The 27,653-nt window shown below is 53.5% G+C and overlaps 1 protein-coding gene across 3 annotated transcripts in view; it reads left to right on the forward strand.

Annotated features, from left to right (window-relative positions):
- Positions 1–27,653, forward strand: part of AKAP6 (A-kinase anchoring protein 6) — a 799,841-nt gene that overhangs the window by 572,865 nt on the left and 199,323 nt on the right. For all 3 annotated transcript variants that reach the window (XM_085627414.1, XM_085627413.1, XM_085627415.1), the window contains one exon: positions 6,521–6,641. In XM_085627414.1, the coding sequence (XP_085483540.1) occupies positions 6,521–6,641 (121 nt within the window). The remainder of the gene's footprint in view (positions 1–6,520; positions 6,642–27,653) is intronic.

The following is a 27,653-nucleotide window of genomic DNA, read 5'->3' on the forward strand; positions in this document are numbered from 1 at the left end:
TGGCTGACCAACAGCCCAAAAACTGGCACACACACTGACCGGTCAGACCAGCCTTTCTGGCACTGCCTGACCGCCCCATAACATAGTCCGACCCTTTCTCCATCCCCTATTAGCGAGAGGCAGGGTTGGACTGGGATTAAAAATCAGCCCGGGCAAGCAAAAAAAAGTGGCCCTCATTTGCATATGGCCTTTCCGCAGTTCACTTCTTCGGTGAAATTTTGTTAAAAAAAAGAGGGGGGGGGTGGGTTTAAAAAAAAAATGCACGGATTAGTTTACACTGGTGAAACACACCTGAAAACAAGTGAGGTCACTTTTGCTCAGGCCCCCTATCCCCGCTCAATATGCCGGCCCAGTGAGAGAAAGGGAGTGACACGTCTGCCCGTTGATAAAAGGGAGGTACTGGACGTCCCTCTACCTCCAGAAAGGCCACTCAGGCAGCCACTGGCGGCATTGAACAACACAGAAACCGCCCAAATCCCCCGCCCCCCTCCCCTCCGGCTGCTCAAAAAAGCAGCCCACAGCTGGAATTTGGATACCGGCCCCTCTGGCATTGCCCGAGTGCCCGTGTTACCAATCCGACGCTGACGCGAGGCTCCCTGTTAGGTAGTCTCTGACCTTCTAATGATAGACCTGTGACTGGCCCCCACCGACCCTCGCTGTCGGACCCTCCTTCGCCTTCATCTCGTCCTCTGGGGCCACCTGTCGGACGCCACTGCCAGCTCTTCCGTCCATATCCCCTCGAGCCTGTCCAGCAGCGCCGCGAGGCCCACTCATCCGTGAACATGCGCTCCAGATCTTCAGCCAGGGGCAGGGCCTAGCCCCTTCATATGCTGACATGGCTCCAGATTCTATTTTTATTTTATTTTTCATTGCATTGGTTTATTGCGTGCCGAAGGGACTAGTTTGGGCGTCGGGGTGCGATACAGAATCTGCGACCTCACTCTTACATGCCAATGCAAATCTGAAATGGATTTTTCACATGTAAACATGAGCTTTGCAGAGGAATCTGCTTGCAACAGGCTGTGTGCGCTCAAAGCACACCCCTCACACTTACTCGGACAGGGAAGGTTGAATTACCACCGCGACCCCGGTTACCCTTCGGTGGATACATCTACTGTCTAGAATTCACGCTTGGATGGCAAACAACCACCTCAAACTAAACCCAGCGAAAACAGAAGTCCTTCTCATCCCTCCAAAGAAAGGTAACTCTTTGACCAAAGTCTGTTTGGATCTCCTCCTGTCCACTGGCGGTCCCCCCTTCATCATTCAGAATGCCAAATCTCTGGGATTCGCCCTTGACCGATATCTTAAAGCCAGGTTTCCTCCCTGGCGAAGAGTGCATGTTTCCAGCAAAGGCTGCTTTGGGGAATCAGGAACTTCGTCCCAGCACAAGACCGTAACTCTTTTGTCCTTGCGTTTCATGCTCTCTAGACTTGACTACGGAATCGCACTCCTTTCCAGCAATCCCACAGTCCACCTCGGCCCACACAGAGCTGTCCTACATTGAGAAGCCAGATTTCTGACAGGCCACAAGAAATTAGCTCACATCTCCCCCATCCCATGCTCCCTTCAGTGGCTTCTCATAGAGGCGAGACTTCAATTTAAAGCTGGCCGTATGGCTCATAAAGCTCTTCACTCCTCTTGACCCGCCAACATTACAGGGAAACTGAAAATCTCAGGAACTGACCGCGATTCAAGAAACGTTCAATTGCTTCTCCTCAAACCCCGGCCCACCTTCAAGCACAAGCCAGACATAAACCAGTGCTTCTCTGGAAGTACCACAAGAATCTGGAATGGCCTCCGGCCGAGCCTCTGCCTGACCACGTCATGGCACCTTCACCGAGCCTCTGCCTGACCACGTCATGGCACCTTCACCGAGCCTCTGCCTGACCACGTCATGGCACCTTCACCGAGCCTCTGCCTGACCACGTCATGGCACCTTCACCGAGCCTCTGCCTGACCACGTCATGGCACCTTTACCGGGCCTCTGCCTGACCACGTCATGGCACCTTCACCGAGCCTCTGCCTGACCACGTCATGGCACCTTCACCGAGACTTGAAGCTCTTCTCTTCGAACGACACTTGGCCTGAACTGCTCCTCCCTCCTCGTGATCCCTCCAATCGCATACTAACCTCAATATTTGCGATCGAATAATGATCCTCATGTGGTGTGCACTGCTGTGTTCTGCTATGAATATGTGTGAGGCGCTCTACCTCCAGGGAGCGGTGAATCCAACGATCCCTTCACCTTTAATGTACCTGTATATTTTCTATTTGTTATTGATCAATTCTGGCTTTATTGTGAAGTGATCTGATACCTCCAGGCCATGTCCGCACTTTTTAAAATCTGGGGGTGGACAGAATATTTCATTCCACTTGCGGAATTGGCAACATTTGGTGACTCTGCGGCACTCTTGTAATGCCGAGCTCCTGCCAAAACCGGCCAATTGCTGCACGGCAGCTTTTTTCCCTGCAGGTCTCTAGAAATGCAAGCGACATTTGGCGTTCCTGGCGCTATTTTCCAGCGTGGGCGGCCGCGGGTGATTGCGGTCGGAGGGAGCTGCTTCTTGAGTAGATTTGCTGCCACTTGAGTAGATTTTCTAATTGAGCGGCAGCAGAATCAACTCGGATGGCCGCGCACTCTTGTGCACCGCATGGTGCAGTTCGCGTTCATTTTTCAGTGCTGTTTGTGTTACTGCACTAAATATCAGCCAGAGTCGCGTGACGCGCATATTTTCCTCCTGTTGGCGGAACTCCGCAGAGTCTCGCGGAGTTTTTATGCAACTCCTTGGAATTCCGTGGAGTGAAACTCCACATGTCCCACCCGCCCCCAATAAAACTGCAAATGTACATAAAATAAATAAATAAATACAAGTGCAGACAAGAGGCGATCATTGTTTTCTAAAATACCCCTTATTCAGTAACGCCACATCCGCGAGGACCTGGAGAGATGGCAGGACCAGTTCGAACTCCGTGCATCGCGGCTGCCTGATTTAATATCTGTCTGACGTGTTATGCCACGTCATCAGGTGCAGCTGCATTAAGATATGTCCCTTCCCTGTGCCTGAAATCATAGTAGCTTTGTTTATACAGCGCCTGGTGCCGTATTCTGGCAGTTTCTGTGTGACATGAGCTTGACTCCTCCCCAGCCCTACCAGCTGCCTGACCTCTCAGGCCTGCCCACCTCTGCGCATACATCATCATCTGCAGGAAGGGCCCTTTGCGCTTATGGCAGGTTTCCTTTACGTTTAGATGTTGGCATTTGGGGTAAAATGTTAACCAATACGTCAATAATTCCAAGGGCCGTGTCCTTTAGGAGGGTCGGGCAGCAGTGCACCTGAATGTCAAAGGTGGGGGGGGGGGGCAGAGGAGGGAAGGGGGTCACGTGGCTTCGAAAACTTCCGAGCAGCAACAGTATATTGGGGAATTGATGCTCGACTGCTGTGTGAGCACCTGCCTGTGGCCTGCATCTGGGCGGTAGGGTGGCCAACCGTCCGTAAATTTCACGGACAGTCCGTAATTTCGGCCGTCTGTCCGTTGTCCGCGAAGGATTCTTTAAAGGACGCCATTTGTCCGTAATTTTAACCGGGCACCTGTCGCACCACCCTAAAGCGGGCACAGCTTCCACCCCCCTCCCTGCTTGACTCCGATGCAGTTGAGGTCGGTGTAACAGACTCCGATGCAGTACCAAAGCTCAGATCCCCAGCAGCACTGGAGAGACACAGCGGGATGGCAACCCTCACACCTTCCGCCCTAAAGCTCAGATCCCCAGCAGCACTGGAGAGGCACAGCGGGATGGCAACCCTCACACCTTCCGCCCTAAAGCTCAGATCCCCGGCAGCACTGGAGAGGCACAGCGGGATGGCTACCCTCACACCTTCAGCCCTAAAGCTCAGATCCCCTGCAGCATTGGAGAGGCAAAGCGGGATGGCAACCCTCACACCTTCCGCCCTAAAGCTCAGATCCCCAGCAGCACTGGAGAGGCACAGCTGGATGGCAACCCTCACACCTTCCGCCCTAAAGCTCAGACCCCCAGCAGCATTGGAGAGGCACAGCGGGATGGCAACCCTCACACCTTCCGCCCTAAAGCTCAGATCCCCAGCAGCACTGGAGAGGCACAGCGGGATGGCAACCCTCACACCTTCCGCCCTAAAGCTCAGATCCCCTGCAGCATTGGAGAGGCACAGCGGGATGGCAACCCTCACACCTTCAGCCCTTGATGAGCAGTTAAGAGGTGCTTGAAGGTGACTGAGAGGGAGGGGCTGCAGCTTCAGGAGCAGGGGCATCTATTCAGATGCAAACAGCCCTGAATGCCATGTTTCTGCAATTTAGAGGGGCCTCACACTTTCCCTTTCTGCCCAGGGCCCCAAAAATCGTAGAACCGGTCCTGATTACCCCCAAGCAGCACGTGGTTCTCTTCACAGAGCTTAATTACTGTCACTAAATTGTAAGCAAACCTCAGTTCTTCAAACATGCAGTATATAACGTAATAAAATTAAGAAATGGCACAATCGCACCCACACTGATAAACCAAGTATGGAGGACAATCAGTTACATCAGTTCTCTTGGAGTATCTCCTTTAAGTACTGTACGACACAGTGGGGGCTGACAAAACTAACATTTTAGAAAGAGAGCCTGTTGTCTCGTTGTCTTGTCCAGGAGGGGGTGAGGAGCCCTACCCCATCCTGGAAGAGACCAAGATGATACTAGAATACTGCATGCCTACCCTGGTGGATCCTGTTACCCCTCCTGTGATGGCTCATGCTCCCCCCCAGTGATGGCTCCTGTCCCCCCATGTGGTGGCTCCTGTCCCCCCATGTGGTGGCTCCTGTCGTCCCCCCCTCACGCCTGTGATGGCTCCTGTCCCCCCCTCCGCCTGTGACGGCTCCTGTCCCCCCATGTGGTGGCTCCTGTCGTCCCCCCCTCACGCCTGTGATGGCTCCTGTCCCCCCCCTCCGCCTGTGATGGCTCCTGTCCCCCCCTGTGGTGGATCCTGTCTCCGCTCTGGGTGGCTTCTGTCCCAGTCCTGGAATGGCTCCTGCAGCGAGGGTGAAGTTCTTGATGGGCCTCTTCTCAAAAAGGCTCAGCTCAAAATTAATATGAAAAGGTGGGCGAGTGAGTAAGTGAAGGGATGGGTGGATGGCTGGATGAATTATTGAAAGGGTGAATGGATGAATGAAAGATTGAATAGATGGATAATGAGAGATGATGGATGGTATGATGAGTGAGTGGAAGGATGGATGAGAGAAAAGGTAAATAGCTGGATGTATGGGTGGAAGGGTAGCTGGATGGGTAAAAGAGTGGATGGATGAGTGAAAGGATGGATGAGTGAAATGATGGATGGATTGATGAATTGATAAGTGCAAGGGTGAATGGATGGACGGATGAGTGAAAGGGTGGATGTAAGGATGGATGAGTGAGTGAAAGGGAGGGTAGGTGGAAAAAAGGATGAATAGATGAGTGAAGGAGTGAAAGGATAAATGGATGAGAGAAAGGATGTATGAGTGATAGGGTCAATGGATGGATTCATGAGTGTATGAGTAGATGGATGGGTGGGTGGGTGGATGGATGGAAGGAAGGATGGCTAAGTGAAAGGGTCTATGGAGAGAGAAAAGGAGGATGGATGGATGACTAAAAGGGTGGATGGGTGGAAGGATGAGTGATTGGGTGGATGGATGAGTAAGTGAAAGGATGGCTGGATGGGTGAAAGGGTAAATGGCTGGATGGATGAGTGAATGGGTGGATGGGTAGAAGAGTGGATGGATAAGTGTACAGATGGATAGGGTGAAAGGGTGGATGGATGGATAATGGATGGATGAGTGAAAGGATGGATGAAGGGATGGATGAGTGAAAAGATAGATGGAAGGATACATGATGGATAGGTTTGCAAATGGTTGAATATGTTTGGATATGACTGGGCTTACTTGTATACTATTGCGTGACCTCCTCTGATGTGTCTGTAAAATGTACCTATTGTCCTGAAGTTTTGTCCTGCATTTTGACCTCCTGTCCTGAATTTTGACCCTTTGTCCTGAATTTTTACACTCACCGTCCTGAATTTGCACCAATGCCAGTTGGTCACCCTAATGGGCGGAGCCTGGGGGTGGGGGTGGAGGAGGGGGGCTGCAAAAGCCCCTCAGACGGGACGATTTGTGTCGTTTTCGCTTGTCTGAAAGTTAGTTGATTTATCAAAGAAATGTTCTTTAAAATGCCTGTACCTTTGTTCGGCTTAGTTTTCCAGTTCCCATGCTAGACATACAGAGACATAAAACTAGTGTTCTTGCAAGACATTCTCAGTGACCCCGTACACTTCCGGGTCATGGCTTATTCATGCAAAGCTCACAGAATCAACAGGCCTGCGTGATATTTGATTGGTCGAGCCACCAGCCATGATTGTCCATGTTGTGAGATCCTTCTGTGGGGACTTTAGCACGTCCCGGTCTGCAGAGCTCCAGGCATCTATAAATGGCTCCAAACACTGCCCCTTCCCTCATGTGGCCTCTTGTCTGTCACCCTGCAGCCTCCTGGACTTCGACTCAGAGTACCAGGAGATCTGGGAGTGGCTGATCGACATGGAGTCTACGGTGATGGACCGACATGGCCTCATGATGTCCGAGGAGCAGCAGCAGCACCTGTACAAGGTGAGGGCATGGTGTCTCCGTGCATGTTTCGAGGGCACCAGGGAAAAGCGTGGTTTCTTAACTCATGCCCCAGGGGCACAACTGAGAGTGGAGGTTCACGTGAGAGCATAGGTTTTAGGTCTTGCCTACCAGACAGCACAAGCTCTCTGATTCAGAAAGGCGTTCTGTGGCCTTCACAAAAGCTTACTGTGGGCGTACAGCCCGTTGATTGCTTACCATTGGCTGGCTTTATTGTTACTCTCGTTTGCACGCTTCTTATTTGATGGTTTGTCTTCCTCGTCCTGTGTTTGTACCTCCCCTGAAGCAGAACTTCTTTACCATCTTTTGGGTTGATGGACGTGTGTGCTTCCACTGCCCACTTTTAGGGAACTATGTTTTTCTTTTTAGTTAAGCTCTCCATGAGAGTGCATGAGTTTTTCCAGCTCCCTTTCTCATGTGCTTTTCCCTGCCAAAGACCCTCCTTCTACGTGCTCCGTGTTGCTGCCTCCATTGTGTGCTACTGTTATATGTCAAGCTTATATAGCATACGTCACCAAACGTTCCTTGGTGCTGTGGTAAAGAAAGGCGACATCTGATCATGTAATTGACAGCATGGTTCTGTGAATAGCCAAGTTTTCAGCAGCTTTCTGAGGCTCATATAGTTTGCTGCTAGTCTAATTTGTGGGGAGTGAGTTCCAGATATGGGACCTATCTCTGAGAATCTGCTCCTCCCAGCCTCTTCCACTTAAATCTCTCGACCGTTCGTTGGTTCAGTTAAGCTCATCTGAGGCTGCGCTTTGGGATATAGCTGTGGATTCTTGAGGATATACATTTAGGCTTTTATTATGAAGTGATTTAAAAAATAATACAGTCTGTTTTACAGATGGACCGTTGAGCCCCCGGGAGCCAACGTAACTTCTCCACCAATGATTTAATACGACAGCGCCTAGGATGTCGAAATACCAGTCTAGCGGCTTGATTTTGCGCCATTTTAAGTCTGTGGTTAAGGCCCGTTGGAAGTCCCAGGCAGAGGCTGATTGCATAGTCGATTCTTGATAGCTCTCATGCCATGATGACTTGAATGACCGCTTCCATTAAGAAGAATTACCTAATTTTCCTGAGCTGGAGGAAACATGAGGACGTTACCGCTCCTGTCTGCGATTTCATGGATAGATTCTCATCAATTTGCATACCCAGACATGTCTCGGCTTTCTTTGGTATGGACGGAGAGCACATCTCTGTGGGCCAATTAGAAGGATTCCAGTGGTGACTCCAATCTCTGTCTTATCAGAGTAAAGCTTTAACCGAGTATTGTTCAACCAATCTCTGACATATACCATGGTGCTTTGGAAGAACTCCATTGATTCCGACGTATCGTCGATGGTAAAAATCAGCTGCATGTCATCAGAGCAGTTATAGATTTTCACCACCTTCTTCGGGAGTGTGTGTACCAGAGAGCGGATATAGAGATTAAAAAGATATGGGGATAATGATGATGCCTGTGTGTTAGACGGCGACCTCAGAGGAGCCTGGAAGGGGTCCTGACTACCCTGAGTCCCACCCTCAAGGTATCGTAGCCGGGCACTGGCGGGAGATTCCCCAGGGGGAGGAATCTCGTATCTAGGATCGTACTTCTGGCACCACACGACACAGAGTGACCACACCGGGTATTCTGAGAAAACAATCTTTATCAAGTAGGTTATCACTGCAAATATGTACAAGGTGAGCATGGGCTCAAGAGTCTCGGAAGGGGTAGGGGGTAGCGGGACAGTCTCTGGTAAAGGTTCAAGCAGGGACGTATCCGGCGCACAGCTCACAATCCTCGAGCTGGGGGATACGATGTTGTAGTCGGGGTCCGGCGGGACCGTGAGAGTCGGTTGGAGCCGCGAGTCACTCAGCGGGCTCAGGTACAGGCTCGGAGGTCTTACGATCTTCAGGGAGCCGCGAGTCACTCAGCAGGGCTCAGGTACAAGTCGGAGGTCTTACGATCTTCAGGGAGCCGCGAGTCACTCAGCAGGGCTCAGGTACAAGGTCGGAGGTCTTACGATCTTCAGGGAGCCGCGAGTCACTCAGCAGGGCTCAGGTACAAGTTCGGAGGTCTTACGATCTTCAGGGAGCCGCGAGTCACTCAGCAGGGCTCAGGTACAAGTTCGGAGGTCTTACGATCTTCAGGGAGCCGCGAGTCACTCAGCAGGGCTCAGGTGGGTCCAAGTTCCAGGAGCCGCGACCACGTCGGCAGGCTCTCGTGGTTCCAGCGTCGAATCTGCCGGCCAGACCCAGAGCACCCCTTGTTATAGGTCGACCCCTCTTTGATGTCCGGAGTCTGTGCAGGCAGGGGTCTTGTCACCTGGGGGTCGCTTGTCGGGATTTCCTGCTATTGTCTTTTGATCCTTTCAGGGCCGGGTCGGGAGGAGTCCCAGACACCCAGCAGGCATGGAGCCAGCCCTCAGGGAGGCCGGAGGGCCGATCGAAACCCATTGTCCCGGGGGAGTTCAGAGGTGCGATAGAAACTGCTCCTCCCTCTCTCATCCCCTGGAAGCGTGATGTCCTCCAGCCGGAGTGGCGCCTCTAGGCCCGGGTCGTGCTGGGGCCGGGCGGCCATCTTGGTGCATGAAGTGGGCACGCGGGCCCGGGGTGGCCGAAAGGAGAGAGGCCAGGGACGGGGATGTCCGGGCCGGTGCGTGTGTCCGGGTGGGGAGGTTCGGCTGGGCCGTGTGCTTGGGCTGTAGGTACCAGGTTTCGGTGGTGCGGGGGCACGGAGGGCCATTCTACGAGGCCGGGTCCAACACGCGTCCCCCCCAGCTGAAAGCCGGAGAGAACTGCCCATCAGCTTGGGGGGTTCTCTTCGCTGAGGCGGAAGAACCGGGAGAGGCCGTCAGCATTGGCGTGGTCCGTACCAGGGCGGTGTTCTACGGTGAAATCCATCCCCTGGAGGGAGATTGACCACCGCAGTAGCTTGGGGTTTTCTCCTCGCATCTGCATGAGCCATCGCAAGGGCCGATGGTCAGTTTGGACTCTGAAATGGGTGCCGAAACAGGTAGGGTCGTAGCTTTTTGAGTGCCCAGACCACGGCAAAGGCTTCGCGCTCTATGGTGCTCCATCTCTGTTCTCGGGGCAACAGCCGCCGACTGAGGAAGGCGACGGGCTGGTCTAGGCCTTGGCCATTTACTTGGGACAGGACGGCCCCAATGCCATGCTCGGAGGCATCGGTCTGGACTATGAACTCCTTGGCGTAGTCGGGAGCCTGGAGGACGGGGGCAGTACACATGGCCTTTTTTAGGGCATCGAAAGCTTCCTGGCAGGCAGCCGTCCACTGCACTTTCTTTGGCTGTCTTTTAGACGTGAGTTCTGTGAGAGGGCCGACAAGGCTGCCATACCCCCGAATGAATCTTCGGTAGTAGCCCGTGAGTCCCAGAAAGGCTCGGACCTCCGTCTGGGTGATGGGTGGTTCCCAGGCCAGGATGGCGTCGATCTTTGGCTGTAGGGGGGCGACTTGGCCACTCCCGACCTGGTGCCCCAAGTAGACCACGGATCCTTGCCCGATCTGGCACTTGCTGGCTTTTACTGTGAGGCCTGCCTGGCGCAGGGCGGTTAGCACCCTCCGGAGGTGCTGGAGGTGCTCACTCCACTCTGAACTGAAGACAGCGATGTCGTCCAGATATGCCGCGCTGAACTGTTCTAGCCCGGCCAGGACCCTATTCACCAGTCGCTGGAAAGTGGCCGGGGCATTTTTCATCCCGAAGGGCATTACGCGGAAGCGGTAGTGCCCATCGGGGGTGGAGAAAGCGGACCGCTCCTTGGCCCCTTCGGTGAGCGCAATCTGCCAGTATCCGCAGGTGAGGTCGAATGTGCTGAGGAACCGGGCTGCCCCTAGTCGGTCAATGAGTTCGTCGGCTCGTGGAATGGGGTGGGCATCGGCTCGGGTGACGTCATTGAGCCCCCGGTAGTCCACGCAGAATCAGAGCTCGGGGGCGACACCGGGGGGCGCTGCCTTCGGGACCAGGACCACGGGGCTGGCCCAGGGACTGTCAGAGGGCTCGATCACCCCCAGGGTCAACATCTTCGAGACTTCCGCTTGAATGCAGGACCGGACCCGGTCAGGAACCCGGTAGGCTCGGTGTCTCACCGGCGGGCTGTCCCCGGTGTCCACGTCATGAACACACCAGTTGGTGACCCGGGGGGTCAGGGAGAAGAGGTCGGAAAATTGTCTTAGGAGCTGGCGGCAGTCCGCTTGTTGCTGGGCAGTGAGGGCTGGGGAGAGGTTCACTCCTTCCACGGAGCCATCCTGCTCCTTGACACACAGGAGGTCCAGGAGGGGATCCGACTCATCTTCGGCCCCGTCATCGGTGGCCAGCAGGAGGCTCAGTTCTGTCCGCTGGAAGTGAGGCTTGAGGCGGTTCACGTGCAGGACCCGGAGGGGATCCCGAGGTGACTGGACGTCCACCAAGTATGTGACTTCGCTCTTCCGCTCAACCACTTTGTAGGGCCCAGTCCATCGGTCCTGGAGGGCGCCAGGCTTCACGGGGGCCATGACCCACACCTGCTGGCCCGGCTGGAACTCGACCAGAGTGGCATTCTGGTCGTACCAGCGCTTCATCTCCTCTTGACTTGCCTCCAGGTTGGCCTCAGCCAGTTCTCGGAACTTCCTGGTCTGGTTTCGGAGGGCCAGGACGTATTGGAACACATCTCGGGGGGTGGTCTGGGGTGCTGCCTTCCACCCTTCCTTAACCAAACTGAGGGGACCTCGGACTGGGTGTCCATAGAGTAATTCAAACGGGCTGAACCCTAAGGACTTCTGGGGGACCTCCCGGTAAGCGAACAAGAGGCAGGGGAGCAGGACGTCCCACTTACGCCGGAGGGGCTCTTCTAGGCCAGCGATCATACCTTTCAAAGTCCTATTAAACCTTTCTACTAGGCCGTTCCCTTGGGGATGGTACGGGGTGGTGAACTTATAGGACACCCCACATTATTGCCACAGGGACGTCATATACTTCGAGATAAAATTAGTGCCGCGATCGCTCACGACCTCGCGGGGAAAACCCACCCTGGAAAAGATCCCCATCAGGGCCCGGCCCACCACGGGGGCCGTAATGGTGCGTAGGGGAATAGCCTCAGGATAGCGGGTGGCGTGGTCCACGAGGACCAAGATGAAACGGTGGCCTTGGGAGGTGGGGGGGTCCAGTGGTCCCACGATGTCGATTCCGACTCGTTCAAAAGGGGTACTGACGACCGGGAAGGGTTGGAGGGGAGCCTTGCACTTCCCCCCACTCTTCCCACTAGCCTGGCACGTGGGGCAGGACTTGCAGTGGGCTTCTACCGCTGCTCTCATTCTAGGCCAGTAAAAATGGGTCACGAGTCGGCTGTAGGTCTTGTCCTGACCCAGGTGGCCGGCGAGGGGGACGTCGTGGGCTAAGCCCAGGAGGAAATCTCGGAAGCGGAGGGGTACCACCAGTACCCGTCCGGATCCCAGCTCCACCGACTTCTGCTCACTGTACAAGATGCTATTTTCCCAATAGATTCGGTGTGTCCCGGTCTGGTCACCTGCGGCTTGGCCCTCGGCCTGGCGCCGCAGTCCGACCAGGGAAGGACAAGTGGCTTGCTCCCGGCAAAACTCTTCCCGAGTGGGCCCGCCCTCGTGGCGCCAATGGGCCAACTCGGGTAGATCTCCCAACTCGGGGACCGGGGCGGGGTCGGATGGTGCGGGTTCATCGCGGGCGACGGACCCTTCTGCTGGGGGGACGGGAGGACCCTCGGCGGGGACTGTACTGGTCTCTTCGATCGGGGTGTTCTCGACTTCTCTCCGGGGAGGGAGCCGGGCTGACATAGATCGGGTGGTGGCGCACACCCACTCGGGGAGTCCCATCATTCCTAGGTGGGCCTTGCGCTCGACGTGCTTCCAGGGAGAACTCTCTAGGTCGTTCCCTAAGAGGCAGTCGACCGGCTGGGAGGTTCTTACGGCCACCTTGAGTTTACCTATCACCCCTCCCCACTCAAACGGCACCAGGGCTACCTGACACATACTTTCTCTATTGTCTGCGGATATTACGGGGCAAAAGACGTTGGGGAGGATCTGCTCCTCGGGGACTAGGTGCCTGAGGACACCGGTGATACTGGCCCCGGTGTCCCGCAGGGCCTCTACCTGGTGGCCATTGATCTTGACGAGCTGCCCGTATTTCTGTGTGTTGGAGGGTAGGAGGCTACCAGGGATCATCTCTCTATCTCCCAGGGATACTAGGGCCATTGCTGCGGGTTCCCACTCCTCGGCTTCCTCAACCTCCTCCCCCAGAGCTACGTTGGCTATCTGTCTCGCAGGGGTGGTAGGGGAGACTTGGGGGGCCATGGGGCACTCTGGGTCATTGGCGTAGTGCCCGGGTTTCTGGCAACGGAAACATGTGACGGTCACCCGGTGTCCCCGTCTCCCAGGGGGCCCTGTCACCGGTGGGGGGGGCGCCGGGAAAGGTGGAGGTTGTGTCTTCGGGGGGCTAGGCTGGGACTCTCTCGGCCCTCCCTGGTTCCCTCCCCCTCTCTGGCGGGGTGGTCCCTGACCGGCTCGGGGGTACTCTCCTACCATGCCCCGGGAGACCCGGGTGTTGGTCCAGCGGTCGGCCTCCACAGCCAGCTTCCGGGGATCTGTGAGCTTGCTGTCAAGCAGATGCTGACGTAGTTCTATGAAGCAGTTCGCAGCCAGATGTTCCCACAACATGAGGTCAGTGAGTTCGGCAAGGGTGGTGACTTTGCTGCCCTTGATCCACCCATCGAAGGCCCGACTGAAAAAGTTTACATACTCCACCCAGGTGGTGCCCGGGATCTTCCGGCAGTCCCGGAATCGCTGACGGTACATTTCTGGGGTGAGGCCGTATCTTGTGAGTAGAGCCTCTTTCATGTGGCTGTAGGAGGTCTGCAGGGAGAGGGGTAGGTCGAGCAGGGTGTCCCTTCCTTCGCTCAGAAACCGCCCCCACAACCCCGCCCCCCAGTCCTTCTGCGGGATCCGATGGGAGGTCATGGCGACCTCGTAGGCCCTGAACCATTGCTGAATGTCATCGTTTTTATAATATTCCTTGACCACATCCTTGGGGATGTGGACCTTCTGTTCCGCTGGGGAGGCTGTCTCTCGGTTTCCCGGGGGCCTTCCTTCCTCGCTTCTGGCCTTGAGCTCGATTTCTTTCAAGCTGCGTTCGTGCTCTAGTTGGAGCTTCCTTCCTTCGTGCTCCCGTTGGAGCTTCTTTTCTTCTAGTTCGCCTTGTACACGCATTTGCTCTACTGCTAGCTTTTTTTCCGCTAACTTCAATTCGCCCTCGATTTTGAGTTTGGCTAACTCGAGTTCATGATTGCGGCTTCTCTCTCTGTCCGCGAGCTCTTCCGGGGATAGGCCCCCGTCTGGTACGGTGCCTCGCACCTGATTGCTACTGCTTCCACTTTGGGGGGGTTCGGCTTCGTCGGGGCGCTCCCCCGTGCCTTCCGGGCGGGAGGCCCCGGTCTCCACCCAAGTTTTCAGTGCCTTCTGCAAATCCTCTTTAGTGTTGAGACCAGTGGTAGCGATTTTAAGTTCTTTGCAAAATTGCTTTAGCTCCTTGTGTGTGTATTCTTCTAGCTGCTCCACCTGGAACACCCTGTTGGCGCTGGTTTCTGCGGGGCTCACGGCGCTTCCTTCTGCCATCTTTGTCGGTAGGGCTTCCGTTGTTCACGGTACGATCTCTAGGTGATGGGCCCGAATCCCGTCGCTTGCCACCAATGTTAGACGGCGACCTCAGAGGAGCCTGGAAGGGGTCCTGACTACCCTGAGTCCCACCCTCAAGGTATCGTAGCCGGGCACTGGCGGGAGATTCCCCAGGGGGAGGAATCTCGTATCTAGGATCGTACTTCTGGCACCACACGACACAGAGTGACCACACCGGGTATTCTGAGAAAACAATCTTTATCAAGTAGGTTATCACTGCAAATATGTACAAGGTGAGCACGGGCTCAAGAGTCTCGGAAGGGGTAGGGGGTAGCGGGACAGTCTCTGGTAAAGGTTCAAGCAGGGACGTATCCGGCGCACAGCTCACAATCCTCGAGCTGGGGGATACGATGTTGTAGTCTGGGTCCGGCGGGACCGTGAGAGTCGGTTGGAGCCGCGAGTCACTCAGCGGGCTCAGGTACAGGCTCGGAGGTCTTACGATCTTCAGGGAGCCGCGAGTCACTCAGCAGGGCTCAGGTACAAGTCGGAGGTCTTACGATCTTCAGGGAGCCGCGAGTCACTCAGCAGGGCTCAGGTACAAGGTCGGAGGTCTTACGATCTTCAGGGAGCCGCGAGTCACTCAGCAGGGCTCAGGTACAAGTTCGGAGGTCTTACGATCTTCAGGGAGCCGCGAGTCACTCAGCAGGGCTCAGGTACAAGTTCGGAGGTCTTACGATCTTCAGGGAGCCGCGAGTCACTCAGCAGGGCTCAGGTGGGTCCAAGTTCCAGGAGCCGCGACCACGTCGGCAGGCTCTCGTGGTTCCAGCGTCGAATCTGCCGGCCAGACCCAGAGCACCCCTTGTTATAGGTCGACCCCTCTTTGATGTCCGGAGTCTGTGCAGGCAGGGGTCTTGTCACCTGGGGGTCGCTTGTCGGGATTTCCTGCTATTGTCTTTTGATCCTTTCAGGGCCGGGTCGGGAGGAGTCCCAGACACCCAGCAGGCATGGAGCCAGCCCTCAGGAAGGCCGGAGGGCCGATCGAAACCCATCGTCCCGGGGGAGTTCAGAGGTGCGATAGAAACTGCTCCTCCCTCTCTCATCCCCTGGAAGCGTGATGTCCTCCAGCCGGAGTGGCGCCTCTAGGCCCGGGTCGCGCTGGGGCCGGGCGGCCATCTTGGTGCATGAAGTGGGCACGCGGGCCCGGGGTGGCCGAAAGGAGAGAGGCCAGGGACGGGGATGTCCGGGTCGGTGCGTGTGTCCGGGTGGGGAGGTTCGGCTGGGCCGTGTGCTTGGGCTGTAGGTACCAGGTTTCGGTGGTGCGGGGGCACGGAGGGCCATTCTACGAGGCCGGGTCCAACACTGTGGTATACCACAATTTGAGTGGACTTTAGCTGAGCAGTAAGGGGAGAGGTGAACTGATTGGGAGCGGTCTTTGAGGAAGGATTGCATCCAATTGAGGGGAACCCCTTGTAAGTCTGCAGCAATTCGGTCAATCAAAATCACGTGATCGCTGTGTCGAAGGCTGCGGCTAGATTTGGTAGGACCAGTGCCTGAGTGCTGCCTCCGTCTGCTTTTCTCATGTCATCCACCACAGAGAGAATGACCGATTCAGTCGAATGAGTGGGACGGAAGCCTGCCTGGTGGGGATCAAGAAATTTAGAGTCCTTTAGAAAGTAACATAAGTGGTGCGCCAGATGTGTCTCTAGGATTTTTGCTGGGTAGAGAAGAAGAGAGATTGGTCTGTAGTTTTTCAACGACAGAGGGTCCTTGCCTGTTTTTTTCTGGATTGGAATGACCATGGTCTCTTTAAAAGATTGAGGGACACAGCCGTGAGTTAAAGATTGATTCAGAAGGGATAGAGCAATTCCTGAAAAGGAAGAGAAAATCGTTTTATGGATCCGTGGGGGCACACATCTTTCGGAGATCCAGATGTAACTTTTGTTCCATGAGGTGGTCATGGCTGATGAGGGGAAAAGTTGAAACAGAAGTGGGGTTTCTATTTACGGGCGTAGTCTTTATGTCTAACATTCTGGTGGGAATAGTATCTTTTATCTAATTTATTTTGTCCACAAAGAAGGAGTTTAAATCATTGCATTCTTTTTGTGTGGGGGATGAGTGGTAGTATTACTCGATCCGGATTTGATAAGTCTCTGACAATTTCAAAAGTATCTTTTGTTTTATTTTCAGAGTTTATGACTTTGTTAGAAAAGAATGCTATTTTGTCCTGCAAAATAGATTTTTAATCATCTTTCATATTTTGGACAATAATTTCCTCATTTTCAGGCAGATATGTTTCCTCCGTTCCGTTCTGCCTGGCGCAGTTTAAGTTTGGCGGTCTTTAAATCTTCTGAAAACCATTCGGTCGCGTCATGGTGTCTAATGGATCTAATTCTTTGAATTGGGACATGCATATTGCTGCTCAACTTTTGCAAGCCTGACAATGCGTCCTCGAATTCATCCAGATTCTCCATCGAGGAGGGCATATTAGATGCCAGGGTATCGCAGAAGGAACTCCTGTTTATACGATTCCACTTTCTGGAGGTAGTTCCTGCACGAGTAGTGAGTTTAGGTGGGGCGGGCTCATCTAGTATGAAGCTGAGGTGGAGGTCTGACCATATGCACGGGATATGGAAAGATGGACTGTGATGAGGTTAGTGGACCACACCTGGTCCAGCGTGTGACCCTTAATGTGTGCTGCTGGCATGGAAATAGGTTGTTCAAGGTCCAGGCTGTGCGGCATATTGGTCAGGTCCCTGGAGTCTGAGCCCCGTCTCCTCATTTGCCCAATCGTTCGGGGTCTCCAAAGAGCAGGATTTTTGCATCGTCATTAATTAGTGAGGACCTATTAGCCAGGCATTGCGGGGATTCCTGCATAAGGTCTGGTGGTCTGTACATAAGTACGCACACCAGCGAGGAGGTGGGTGATTCCAATTTAATTATGATGTTATCAACTGACGGGGTTTGTAACGGGGTAAGTTTGGTGAATGTCAAATGCCTTTTGATGGCTGCCTCAACTCCTCCCCCTTGTTTCCCTGACGGTCTGTTGGTATTCAGAAGATAATAGTTTTCTGGCAGAGCTGGTAATATACCTGGCGTGGATTTGTCTGCTAACCATGCTTCAGTCATTAGCAGTATGTCCGGAGATTCTGTGCTTAAGAAGTGAAATATCTCCAACTGATGGTTGACCATTGATCGCGTATTGAGATCGATGATTGTTTGGCGGTTGGTTTGCTGTTTAATGGGAGTGGAGGTAGAGTTGTTGATGGTGGCTATGTTGTTGGCTGGACTCTGCTGTGGTTTGGCCATATAAGGGTTGGGATTTAGGAGGCCTAACAATGTAAGTTTGTGCTCCATTGAGTATTCCAGTGGCTTACCTCTTGAGGAGAGGAATTTTAGTTCATTGGAAGTATAGATCATATTCTGGGCATAGTGACTGGCCCCGGACAGACACAGACAGGTAGAGACGGGCTTGCCTTTGGTGCACCCGGTTCTCCTAGTCCAATCAGATTGTGTCTCAGCACGTCCTAATGTGATGTGGATTTCAGCACGATAAGACAAGATTAAAACATTTCATATTCAACAGTACTTCAAAAAAGGTTAGTTACAGCGAGGGAAGCACAATGCGGCTTCCTTTACCAACGCATCCAGGCTGCTGCCAGTGTTTGAAGGGCTCAGGAGCTCTTACTGACTCCACCCTTCTGTGTGCTGATTGGTTCCCCTAGTCCAATCACATTCTGTCTTAGCGCATCCTCCTCTCTCCTGTGTGCTTCCCCTTGGCAAAGCTTCCTCCTTCACTCCTTGCTGCTCCCCCCCTTGTATGCCTCTGCCCCCCCTGAATTGTTCTCTGCCTCACATGCTGCTTTTTTATCCTCACCAAAACCACTCCCTGTTTCTTCCCTCCCACCCACTTTCCTTAACCGCTCCTCTGTGGCCTCCCCACCCGCAATCTTTTTTATTTTTTACAACAATTTTCGAGGGCCGCGCAGCAAATTGCTGCAAGCCCTTCGGCCTTAGAAAAGAGCTTTTGCAGGTGTGAAATTTCAGGTTTTGAATGTTACCAATCCTTCTTGGATTGTTAAAACAAAAAATGGCTCTTTGTTATCTTGTAGGCGCATGCATGCATGGTGACACGTTTCACCATGTATGCGCGTGCCTACAAAAGCATGTATTTTGGCCGATGCTGCACAGCACTGCAAACTGCATTAGCAGAGTCAATAGATCCCAAAGGTAAAAACTGTTGGCCTTGCCAATGCTTATTACTAGGTCTGGCATTAACCAAAACCTTTTGATTTGACTTGCATTATAGTTATAATAAACTTGTCTGGATGTCAGCCAGCCCACTTCATGCATTGGTATATTGTTGTGTCATTCATAGTTTTCTTCCACCCACTACAGCATAGAGCATGAGGCACTGGGTCAGCCCCCTTCAGCCATTGGCTAACATCACTGTGAGTGACGGCATTCTGCCCTTTCACAAAGAGAAAATCCACACACAAAGCAGTTTCCTTTAGTGCCAATGACTGCCATGATAATGTGCGCTTTTTCGAGACGGAATGTTTTTGCTTTTGGCCAATGTTTTTTTTCTTCCATATATATAAATTATTGAGGGTCTAGCAGCTTCTACAACAATTACAATTTTTAAAAAACAATGTCAAAACAAAACAAGCATTGATAAAACCAAAAGGCTGGCAGCCAACACCACACCTATTGGCTTTGCCAATGCTTGTTAATGCAAGGCCCAGAAGCAATGGGGAAATGACGGGTTTCTCGATCATTGCCCTGGGAGTACAAGATGGTGTTTTGAGGGCACGGGTGAGAGCAGGAGTTTCTTAGTATCAGCCACACGCACTCTGTGCACGGGTGAACATTCCTGGTTTCCTGGTCCGTGTCTGGGGCACCGGGGGAGACTGGGCAGGAGGGGACGTCTTCTCTGCTCCATGAACACTGGTGCACACTTGCTTTGTATTTTGGGGACTAGTCGACAGTGTTTAAATGCTCCCATGACGTGAAGAATCCTATGTGAGATATAGATTTTCCTGGACAAGCAAGTGTTTTTCCCAAAAATGTCTTAAACTTGGCAACCGTCTGCTTTTTATTTTGCTCGCAGCCTCGAGAGCTGTCATCTGGGAGAGCAGGGCACTGGCCAACCCTTAGAAGGTGAGAGGACGCCATGACGACCAGAGCCCCAGCAGGGCCAGTGGGCGCCCTGGTGATCTGAGCCCTGGCAGGGCCAGTAGGTGTCTTTGTGGTCCAAGCCCTGTCAGGGCCAGTGGTCGCTCTTGTCAGCTGAGTCCTCACCAGGCCAGTGGGCGCTCTTGTCACCTGAGCCCTAGCAGGGCCAGCGGGCGCTCTTGTCAGCTGAGTCCTCACAGGGCCAGTGGGCGCTCTTGTCACCTGAGCCCTAGGAGGGCCAGCGGGCACTCTTGTCACCTGAGCTCTAGCAGGGCCAGCGGGCACTCTTGTCACCTGAGCCCTAGCAGGGCCAGCGGGCGCTCTTGTCAGCTGAGTCCTCACAGGGCCAGTGGGCGCTCTTGTCACCTGAGCCCTAGGAGGGCCAGCGGGCACTCTTGTCACCTGAGCTCTAGCAGGGCCAGCGGGCGCTCTTGTCAGCTGAGTCCTCGCAGGGCCAGTGGGCGCTCTTGTCACCTGAGCCCTAGCAGGGCCAGCGGGCGCTCTTGTCAGCTGAGTCCTCGCAGGGCCAGTGGGCGCTCTTGTCACCTGAGCCCTAGCAGGGCCAGCGGGCGCTCTTGTCAGCTGAACCCTAGCAGGGCCAGTGGGCACTCTTGTCACCGGAGCCCTAGCAGGGCCAGTGGGCGCTCTTGTCATCTGAGCCCTAGCAGGGCCAGTGGGCACTCTTGTCACCGGAGCCCTAGCAGGGCCAGTGGGCGCTCTTGTCACCTGAGCCCTAGCAGGGCCAGCGGGCACTCTTGTCAGCTGAGCCCTAGCAGGTCCAGTGGGCACTCTTGTCACCTGAGCCCTAGCAGGGCCAGTGGGCACTCTTGTCACCTGAGCCCTAGCAGGGCCAGTGGGCGCTCTTGTCAGCTGAGCCCTAGCAGGGCCAGTAGGCACTCTTGTCACCTGAGCCCTAGCAGGGCTTGTAGGCGATCTTGTCACCTGAGCCCTAGGAGGGCCAGCGGGCACTCTTGTCACCTGAGCTCTAGCAGGGCCAGCGGGCACTCTTGTCACCTGAGCCCTAGCAGGGCCAGTGGGCGCTCTTGTCACCTGAGCCCTAGCAGGGCCAGCGGGCGCTCTTGTCAGCTGAGCCCTAGCAGGTCCAGTGGGTGCTCTTGTCAGCTGAACCCTAGCAGGTCCAGTGGGCGCTCTTGTCAGCTGAACACTAGAAGGGCCAGTGGGCGCTCTTGTCAGCTGAACCCTAGCAGGGCCAGTGGGCGCTCTTGTCACCTGAGCCCTAGCAGGGCCAGTGGGTGCTCCTGTCAGCTGAGCCCTAGCAGGGCCAGTGGGTGCTCTTGTCACCTGAGCCCTAGCAGGGCCAGTGGGTGCTCTTGTCACCTGAGCCCTAGCAGGGCCAGTGGGTGCTCTTGTCACCTGAGCCCTAGCAGGGCCAGTGGATGCTCATGTCAGCTGAACCCTAGCACAGCCAGTGGGCGCTCCTGTCAGCTGAGCCCTAGGCGGGCCAGTGGGTGCTCTTGTCACCTGAGCCCTAGCAGGGCCAGTGGGCGCTCTTGTCACCTGAGCCCTAGCAGGGCCAGCGGGCGCTCTTGTCAGCTGAGCCCTAGCAGGTCCAGTGGGTGCTCTTGTCAGCTGAACCCTAGCAGGTCCAGTGGGCGCTCTTGTCAGCTGAACACTAGAAGGGCCAGTGGGCGCTCTTGTCACCTGAGCCCTAGCAGGGCCAGTGGATGCTCATGTCAGCTGAACCCTAGCACAGCCAGTGGGCGCTCCTGTCAGCTGAGCCCTAGGCGGGCCAGTGGGTGCTCTTGTCACCTGAGCCCTAGCAGGGCCAGTGGGCGCTCTTGTCACCTGAGCCCTAGCAGGGCCAGCGGGCGCTCTTGTCAGCTGAGCCCTAGCAGGTCCAGTGGGTGCTCTTGTCAGCTGAACCCTAGCAGGTCCAGTGGGCGCTCTTGTCAGCTGAACACTAGAAGGGCCAGTGGGCGCTCTTGTCAGCTGAGCCCTAGCAGGGCCAGTGGGCGCTCTTGTCACCTGAGCCCTAGCAGGTCCAGTGGGCGCTCTTGTCAGCTGAACCCTAGCAGGTCCAGTGGATGCTCATGTCAGCTGAACCCTAGCACAGCCAGTGGGCGCTCCTGTCAGCTGAGCCCTAGGCGGGCCAGTGGGCGCTCTTGTCACCTGAGCCCTAGCAGGGCCAGTGGGCGCTCTTGTCACATGAGCCCTAGGAGGGCCAGTGGGCGCTCCTGTCAGCTGAGCCCTAGGCGGGCCAGTGGTTGCTCTTGTCAGCTAAGCCCTAGGTTGGTAAGTGTGCGCCCTGGTGGTTGATGGGTGCCCTTGTGGTCTGAACCCTCCCAGGACCATTAGGGGCCCCTTTGACCCGAGACCTAGCATGCGCAAGTGGGTACCATCCTGAATGAGAAAGGGGAAGGAAATCCCTGTTAATTAGTAGGGATGTGAAGAAAGGTTTTCACCTCAATGAAAAATGATTTCCACATGTTGGAAACTTAATTCTGAACAGTACAAGTACCCCCAGGAGTCAGATTTACCCCTTCGGAGAGAAGCATTTCTTACATTTCAGGATCTGTGAGTACTTACTTCTGTTAGGGCTCTTGTGAATCTGTCACAACTTCTCAGGTTTGCATAGAAATTCTTTGTCAATCTGAAGAAAATCAGAAGTTTACTCTAAACTGAGGAGCAACGCTCCTGATGCTCTTCGTGAAGCGGGTTGACAAGCACCAGTCACTTCAAGACACTATGGGGCTCAAGCCGTCGCCCGACACTGACTCGGAATCGAGACTGACCAACTTGGTTTGACTGCTGCATTAAGATGCAGCCGAACACTGTTCGGTCGAAGTCCCATTGTTCCCTATGGGAGCTCATGGTCCGCACGACAACCGGCCATAACACAGGCTCCTATGGGGAAATGGGGTGTTTGCGGAAAACCCTGCACCCTGTCACCCGCACCCCACGGTGCCTGCCACAGAGTGCAGGGTTTTACTGGGGGGGGGGGTCCCTTAAGTATCCACTCGGCCATCAACCATAGGCCGCGGGGACTAGGGGCCCCTGCCATGGGCCCCAAAATCCCTTTCCTACAGCCTTTCGTGTGGGACAGGCTGACGCGGTAAGCCTGTTGGAAATCGATGTGTAATCCTCAGGGCAGAAACGCTGTCCATGGGGATGTACGATGCAGTTCCGACCGACAGGAATACTCCGCGAGTTTTTCAAACCGATTCAAAATGACCGCGTGGTTTACATTCCGACCACGAACATTGTAATCGGGCGGTCGTAATGTAAACCGACCGAGTCGGTCGGAAGGTCTGTGACACAGTCGAGGAGTTTCCGACTGTCGGGAGGAGGCGTTCTGCCCGACATCATAATGAGCACCTATGTACTGGAGTTTCCCACCGCAGGCAGGAGGAGCAGCCAGCGGGGTTGCCCCACTAGTCACAGAGTCCAGTCAAGGGGCAGGCCGGTCCAACTCTGCAGTGTAGGAGTTCAGCCTCTCCAGAAGTAAACAGTAAGAAAGTTTAATTATGTTGGTGAAATTCATGTAGTTCTCGAATTTTACATTATGTGAATCTCTAGAAATTACTTGAAATATGTAATGATCCCATTTTGAGTAATGTTTGCTTGCAAGAGACTCGTTCATGTAGAAAATATATCTCCAAGAGACTTTTTGTTTACTTGAACCAGTCTGTTAGCCATATCTCATAAGACTTGTTTTTACCCAAAATGTGGACTCCTTTGAACAAGAGACATGAGAGATAATATTGGCAACCCACATTTGGCTTTAAAAGTGTAATTTCATGACATTTTTATGGAATTTGACAAAACCAGTGGCATCTCTAGAAGTAATTTTTAAAACAAGGCGGTCAGAAGCAAAGTTGGTGGGGCTACCTTTGAAGTGCTATTTGTAGGAAGGTGGATATCTGACTATGGTTACCCCCAACTTTTTGCCTAGTGCCTAGCTGGTTTTTCGACTTAGTTGGCCTAAGATCCTGCCATTCAGGGTCTCAGGCTGTCTGCTCTCTCTTTAAAATGGACTCCATGTACCCTAGGTACATTCCCAATTGGTAAGGATCACCTTATTGGACCCTGTACAGTGTACCCTAGGTACCCAGGGCATAGGTGTACCCTAGGCCTCCCAGGGGCTGCAGCATGTATTATGCCACCCCTGGTCTGGCCTTCCAATCAGACACAACTGGCTGATCACTCAGCTGGGGCAAGGTCGTGTAATCACCCCTTGCTTAGATATAGTATGCCTACATCTACCCTTATATATAGACACATGTGTACCTATCAGTCACTCCTATGGCAGGCCTTAACAATCCTGGAGGCAGAGTGCTTGGTAACATGTGAGATGGTGCTCTAGCATGAGCTGAGCCTGTCTGCAGCTTTCGGAACCATGTCCTTATAGCTGTTCTATGATATAGCCTACCATATACTTAAAGTGCCTTATAATCTTAAACGGTTATGGTAACTATGGTTTGGCTTTATCGAAACATGTCGTGTAAGGTGTCTAACACTGTGGAATAATACCCCCATGCCATTTCTGGACATGAGGATATTATTCCCCCCTTCTAGAGGGAAAGACATGTTAAAATCATACTTCACTGTTAGCCTCTGACCAAAAGCCTCAGCATCACAAAATGGATGCTGCTGCCACGATACAAGTCTGACCTCCTGCAGCTGGGAGTGATCCCAGCCAGGGAGGCCTGGACAATAGGTTTCCTGCTTGGGGAGGTGCTAGCACCTCCCCAGACAGCCTTTAGTGTATTGGGGCAGGGTGGGCTGAAAGGAATGAAACATGCCTGGGGCACACAAGGTGTTCCTTGCATAGTCCAGTTCAAACCGGCGCTGGGGCACTCCAGCCCCAGCTCTGGCGCGAAACTGGACAAAGGGAAGTGGGTGTAACCACCCCCTCCCAGGTCCCACCCATAAGGCGTGACCTAGCAGGTATCCCAGCCCCCCAGATTAGTATAAGAGTGGGAGTTGGGCCTCAAGACTTTAGATTATCCTGAACCTGCAAACTTGAACAGAAACTCTGGACCTTCGACATTCGACGAAAGAAGAAGACTGAAGAATCTCCCTTGTGGCCAAGGAGTGGCTACCCTGTGCAAACAGGCACCATCAAGAGACTACCCTTTGCTTTGCCCACGTTCTACGAGGAACCGACTGCAGAGCCCGACCAGAGCCTTGACTTCCAGACTTCTCCGACCCTGATCCACATCCACAGCAGAGCTGAGATCCGTGGAGGCGACGAGCGACGTGGGACCGGCTACCTGGGAAAAGTGGCTAGTATCTTCAAGCGCAGCTTCTGAGGCACCCTCGAAGTTGTGCACCGGGGATTGAGAAGCCCCAACCCCAAGCACCATCTGCACCGAAGATCAGCCCCCCACACTCCACGAGTCCTGCGTGGGGCCCTTCTGCATTTTCCTGCTTGCCGCATCTGTCCGGTTGCTTGCCCGCTGGCTAGTGGCCTTTGTGACGACGCACCCTGAAATCTTCTGCGCTGGTTTGGCTCCTCCAGACTGGCTCCCGCTTCTCTGCAAAGAAGAAGCACCCCAGACCTTCCTGGTCTGCACCAGAAGCAAGTCCTCCGTTCTGCGTGGGTTCCGCTTGCCAAGGCTTGGTGAGTCCTAGTCCAACTTCGACGCCGCCGACAGCAAGAGCCTTCGTGGGACAGCTCGCCTCCTCGTCCTGGTCATCCTCGACGCTTCCTGGTCCTCCTGGCTGCAGCGACAAGCTTCACCTTCACCTGCAATCTTCACGACATCGCCTGGTTCCTTCCTGGTTCCACGTGGTCACTGGCTAGTGACCTTGACTCTGTCCCTTCTGCTTGCAGGTCTCCTCTTTTCTTGATCCCAGCCTTGGGATCCACCGGACACTCTTCACTGACTGCCTGTCAGCATCTTTCTTCAGGCATCCATAGGAGTCGACGACGAAAACCGACGCAACTTCACCCCTATGCACCCGCAGCCTGTGGGCTAGGTAACTTGGGTACTCCGGTGCTCATCAGGATAGTGACTATCCTAGTGTCTAGTTTTCCAGTCTCGACTTCCTAGCTACTCCGGAAGTGTCCTAAATCTATCGTTTTCTAAACTGTACTATTGCTAGTGACTTTTACGCATTACGCGTGAGTGTTTCCACTCTGCACACGAATCCCGTGGGCCTCCCACTTCCTAACTAACGCTAGTGTAGTGTAGCCCCAGCGATTCCCTAGGCCTAGGCCTATTCTATTTCCGTGACAGTGGTCCTTATACCACTTACTTAGTATATGGTTTGCGTGGCCCCTAGGGCCTAACTGTATTACTTACCTGTGTGACTTAATGTATGCTTAAATAAGACTGTGTTGTACTTACCTCTAATCTCATAAAGAGTGCTGAGGGTTTGACTAGAATAAATACACTTTATATATATATCTGTTGTGGTGTCGTTTCATTTGTTATTCAAGGGATTATATATGGTATCACAGCTGGCTTCACATGCCATTCAGAGTTTAGCCTAAGACTGCTCTTGTCCATGCTACCACTAGGATAGCTGGTCTATAAGGTTGAATTTACAACCAATCACCATAAGGGTATTTGGACTGATATAAGGTGTACACTAGAACTAGTGACATCATACATCAGGCCAACTTCTCACATTGGTGAGCAGCGGTTGGGATCTGAGCTTGCTGTTGTAATACCATTGTAATCTTGAGATACTAAATTGAAAGATCACACAGATATTGTCTAGGTACATATAACATAGATTATAATACTTAAGTCCTACTGGACTTAGTAGTTGTAGGTTGAAGGGAGTAACACACCCTGACTACAACTACTAGAGAGGTTTAGTAGAAACAACTAGTGTAGGTAGGTGCACACACCACACCCTCACTAGATCATGTCTCTGAGAGGAGATCAAGTAGATGCTCTCTCAGGAGGGTCAGGTCTGCAAAAGACCCCCTCTAGATATGATACCTTAACATTCCAGGAGATGAGACAATTGTGTACCTCCAGAGGAATAAAACAGGGTGCAAACCCTACCCTCCTTCAGTTAAGACAACTCCTAGAGGAGTATGATGCTCTTAGGGCCTCTCAGGCAGGTACCCTAGGTACAGAGGAGGGTCTACCCACCACAGAGGAGTCAGATGGGGCTTCAGATGGAGAGGTAGACAGCCAGGGCCAAGTAGGAAGACTTAGCCAGGCTAACCTAAGTTTACATGGGAGTTTGCATGGGGTCCCCCCATACAGACCCCCAAGTAGGCTTAACCAGAGAAACAGGAGGGACAGATCCCCTTCAAGGGAATCCATCCACTCCCATGTCTCTAGCATCTCTAATGCTTCCTCTCACAGGGGAATGACTTCCCCTGAGAGAAAGGAGCATGAAGCCAGAATGAGGGAAGCTAATCTGAGGATTCAGAGGGAAGAACTTGCCCTTGCCAAAGAGAAGCTTGCTCTGGCTAGAGAGCAAACATTGTGTGGGTCAGAACCCACTGGTGGCAGCAACATTCCTAGAGATAGGGATAGGTCTTATGACCATAGAAACCTAAGCAAGATAGTCCCCCATATCAGAATGGGGATGACATCCACAAGTGGATGACTGCTTTGGAGAGGGCCTGCAAAGTACAGCAGGTTCCCCAGAGTCAGTGGGCAGCTATCTTGTGGCTCTCCTTTTCTGACAAAGGTAGAGACAAGCTCCTCACAGTCAGTGATGAGGATGCTAACAATTACAAAGTCCTGAAGAGTGCTCTGATAGATGGGTTTGGCTTAACCACTGAGCAATATAGGTTGTTGTTCAGAGACACCCAGAAGACACAGACACAGGACTGGTCTGATTTTGTGGATTGTGCCACTAAGGCTTTGGAAGGTTGGTTAACTGGCAGCAAGGTGCAGGACTATACAGGATTGTACAACTTGATTATGAGGGAGCAGATCCTTAGTAATTGTCAGAACCAGCTTCTCCATCAACACCTGGTAGACTCAGATTTGACCTCTCCCCAAGAATTGGGAAAGAGGGCAGATAAATGGGTCAGGACCAGGATTAGGCCTAAAAATCAGGGTGGTGACCAAAAGAAAGATACCACCAAGCCTCAAGAGAAGGGTGGGGATAAAGCAAAAGAGAAATCTTCCTCAGGGCCCCAAAACTCCACACAGGGTGGTGGGTCCCAAGCTCCCTCCTCTTCCACAGTTAAAAAGCCTTACTGCCATGAGTGTAAAACTCCTGGGCATTGGAAAACTGACAGCAGTTGCCCAAGGGCTAAAAAC

The sequence above is a fragment of the Triturus cristatus genome, chromosome 9 (assembly GCF_964204655.1).
Source record: "Triturus cristatus chromosome 9, aTriCri1.1, whole genome shotgun sequence".
Lineage (NCBI taxonomy): Eukaryota > Metazoa > Chordata > Amphibia > Caudata > Salamandridae > Triturus > Triturus cristatus.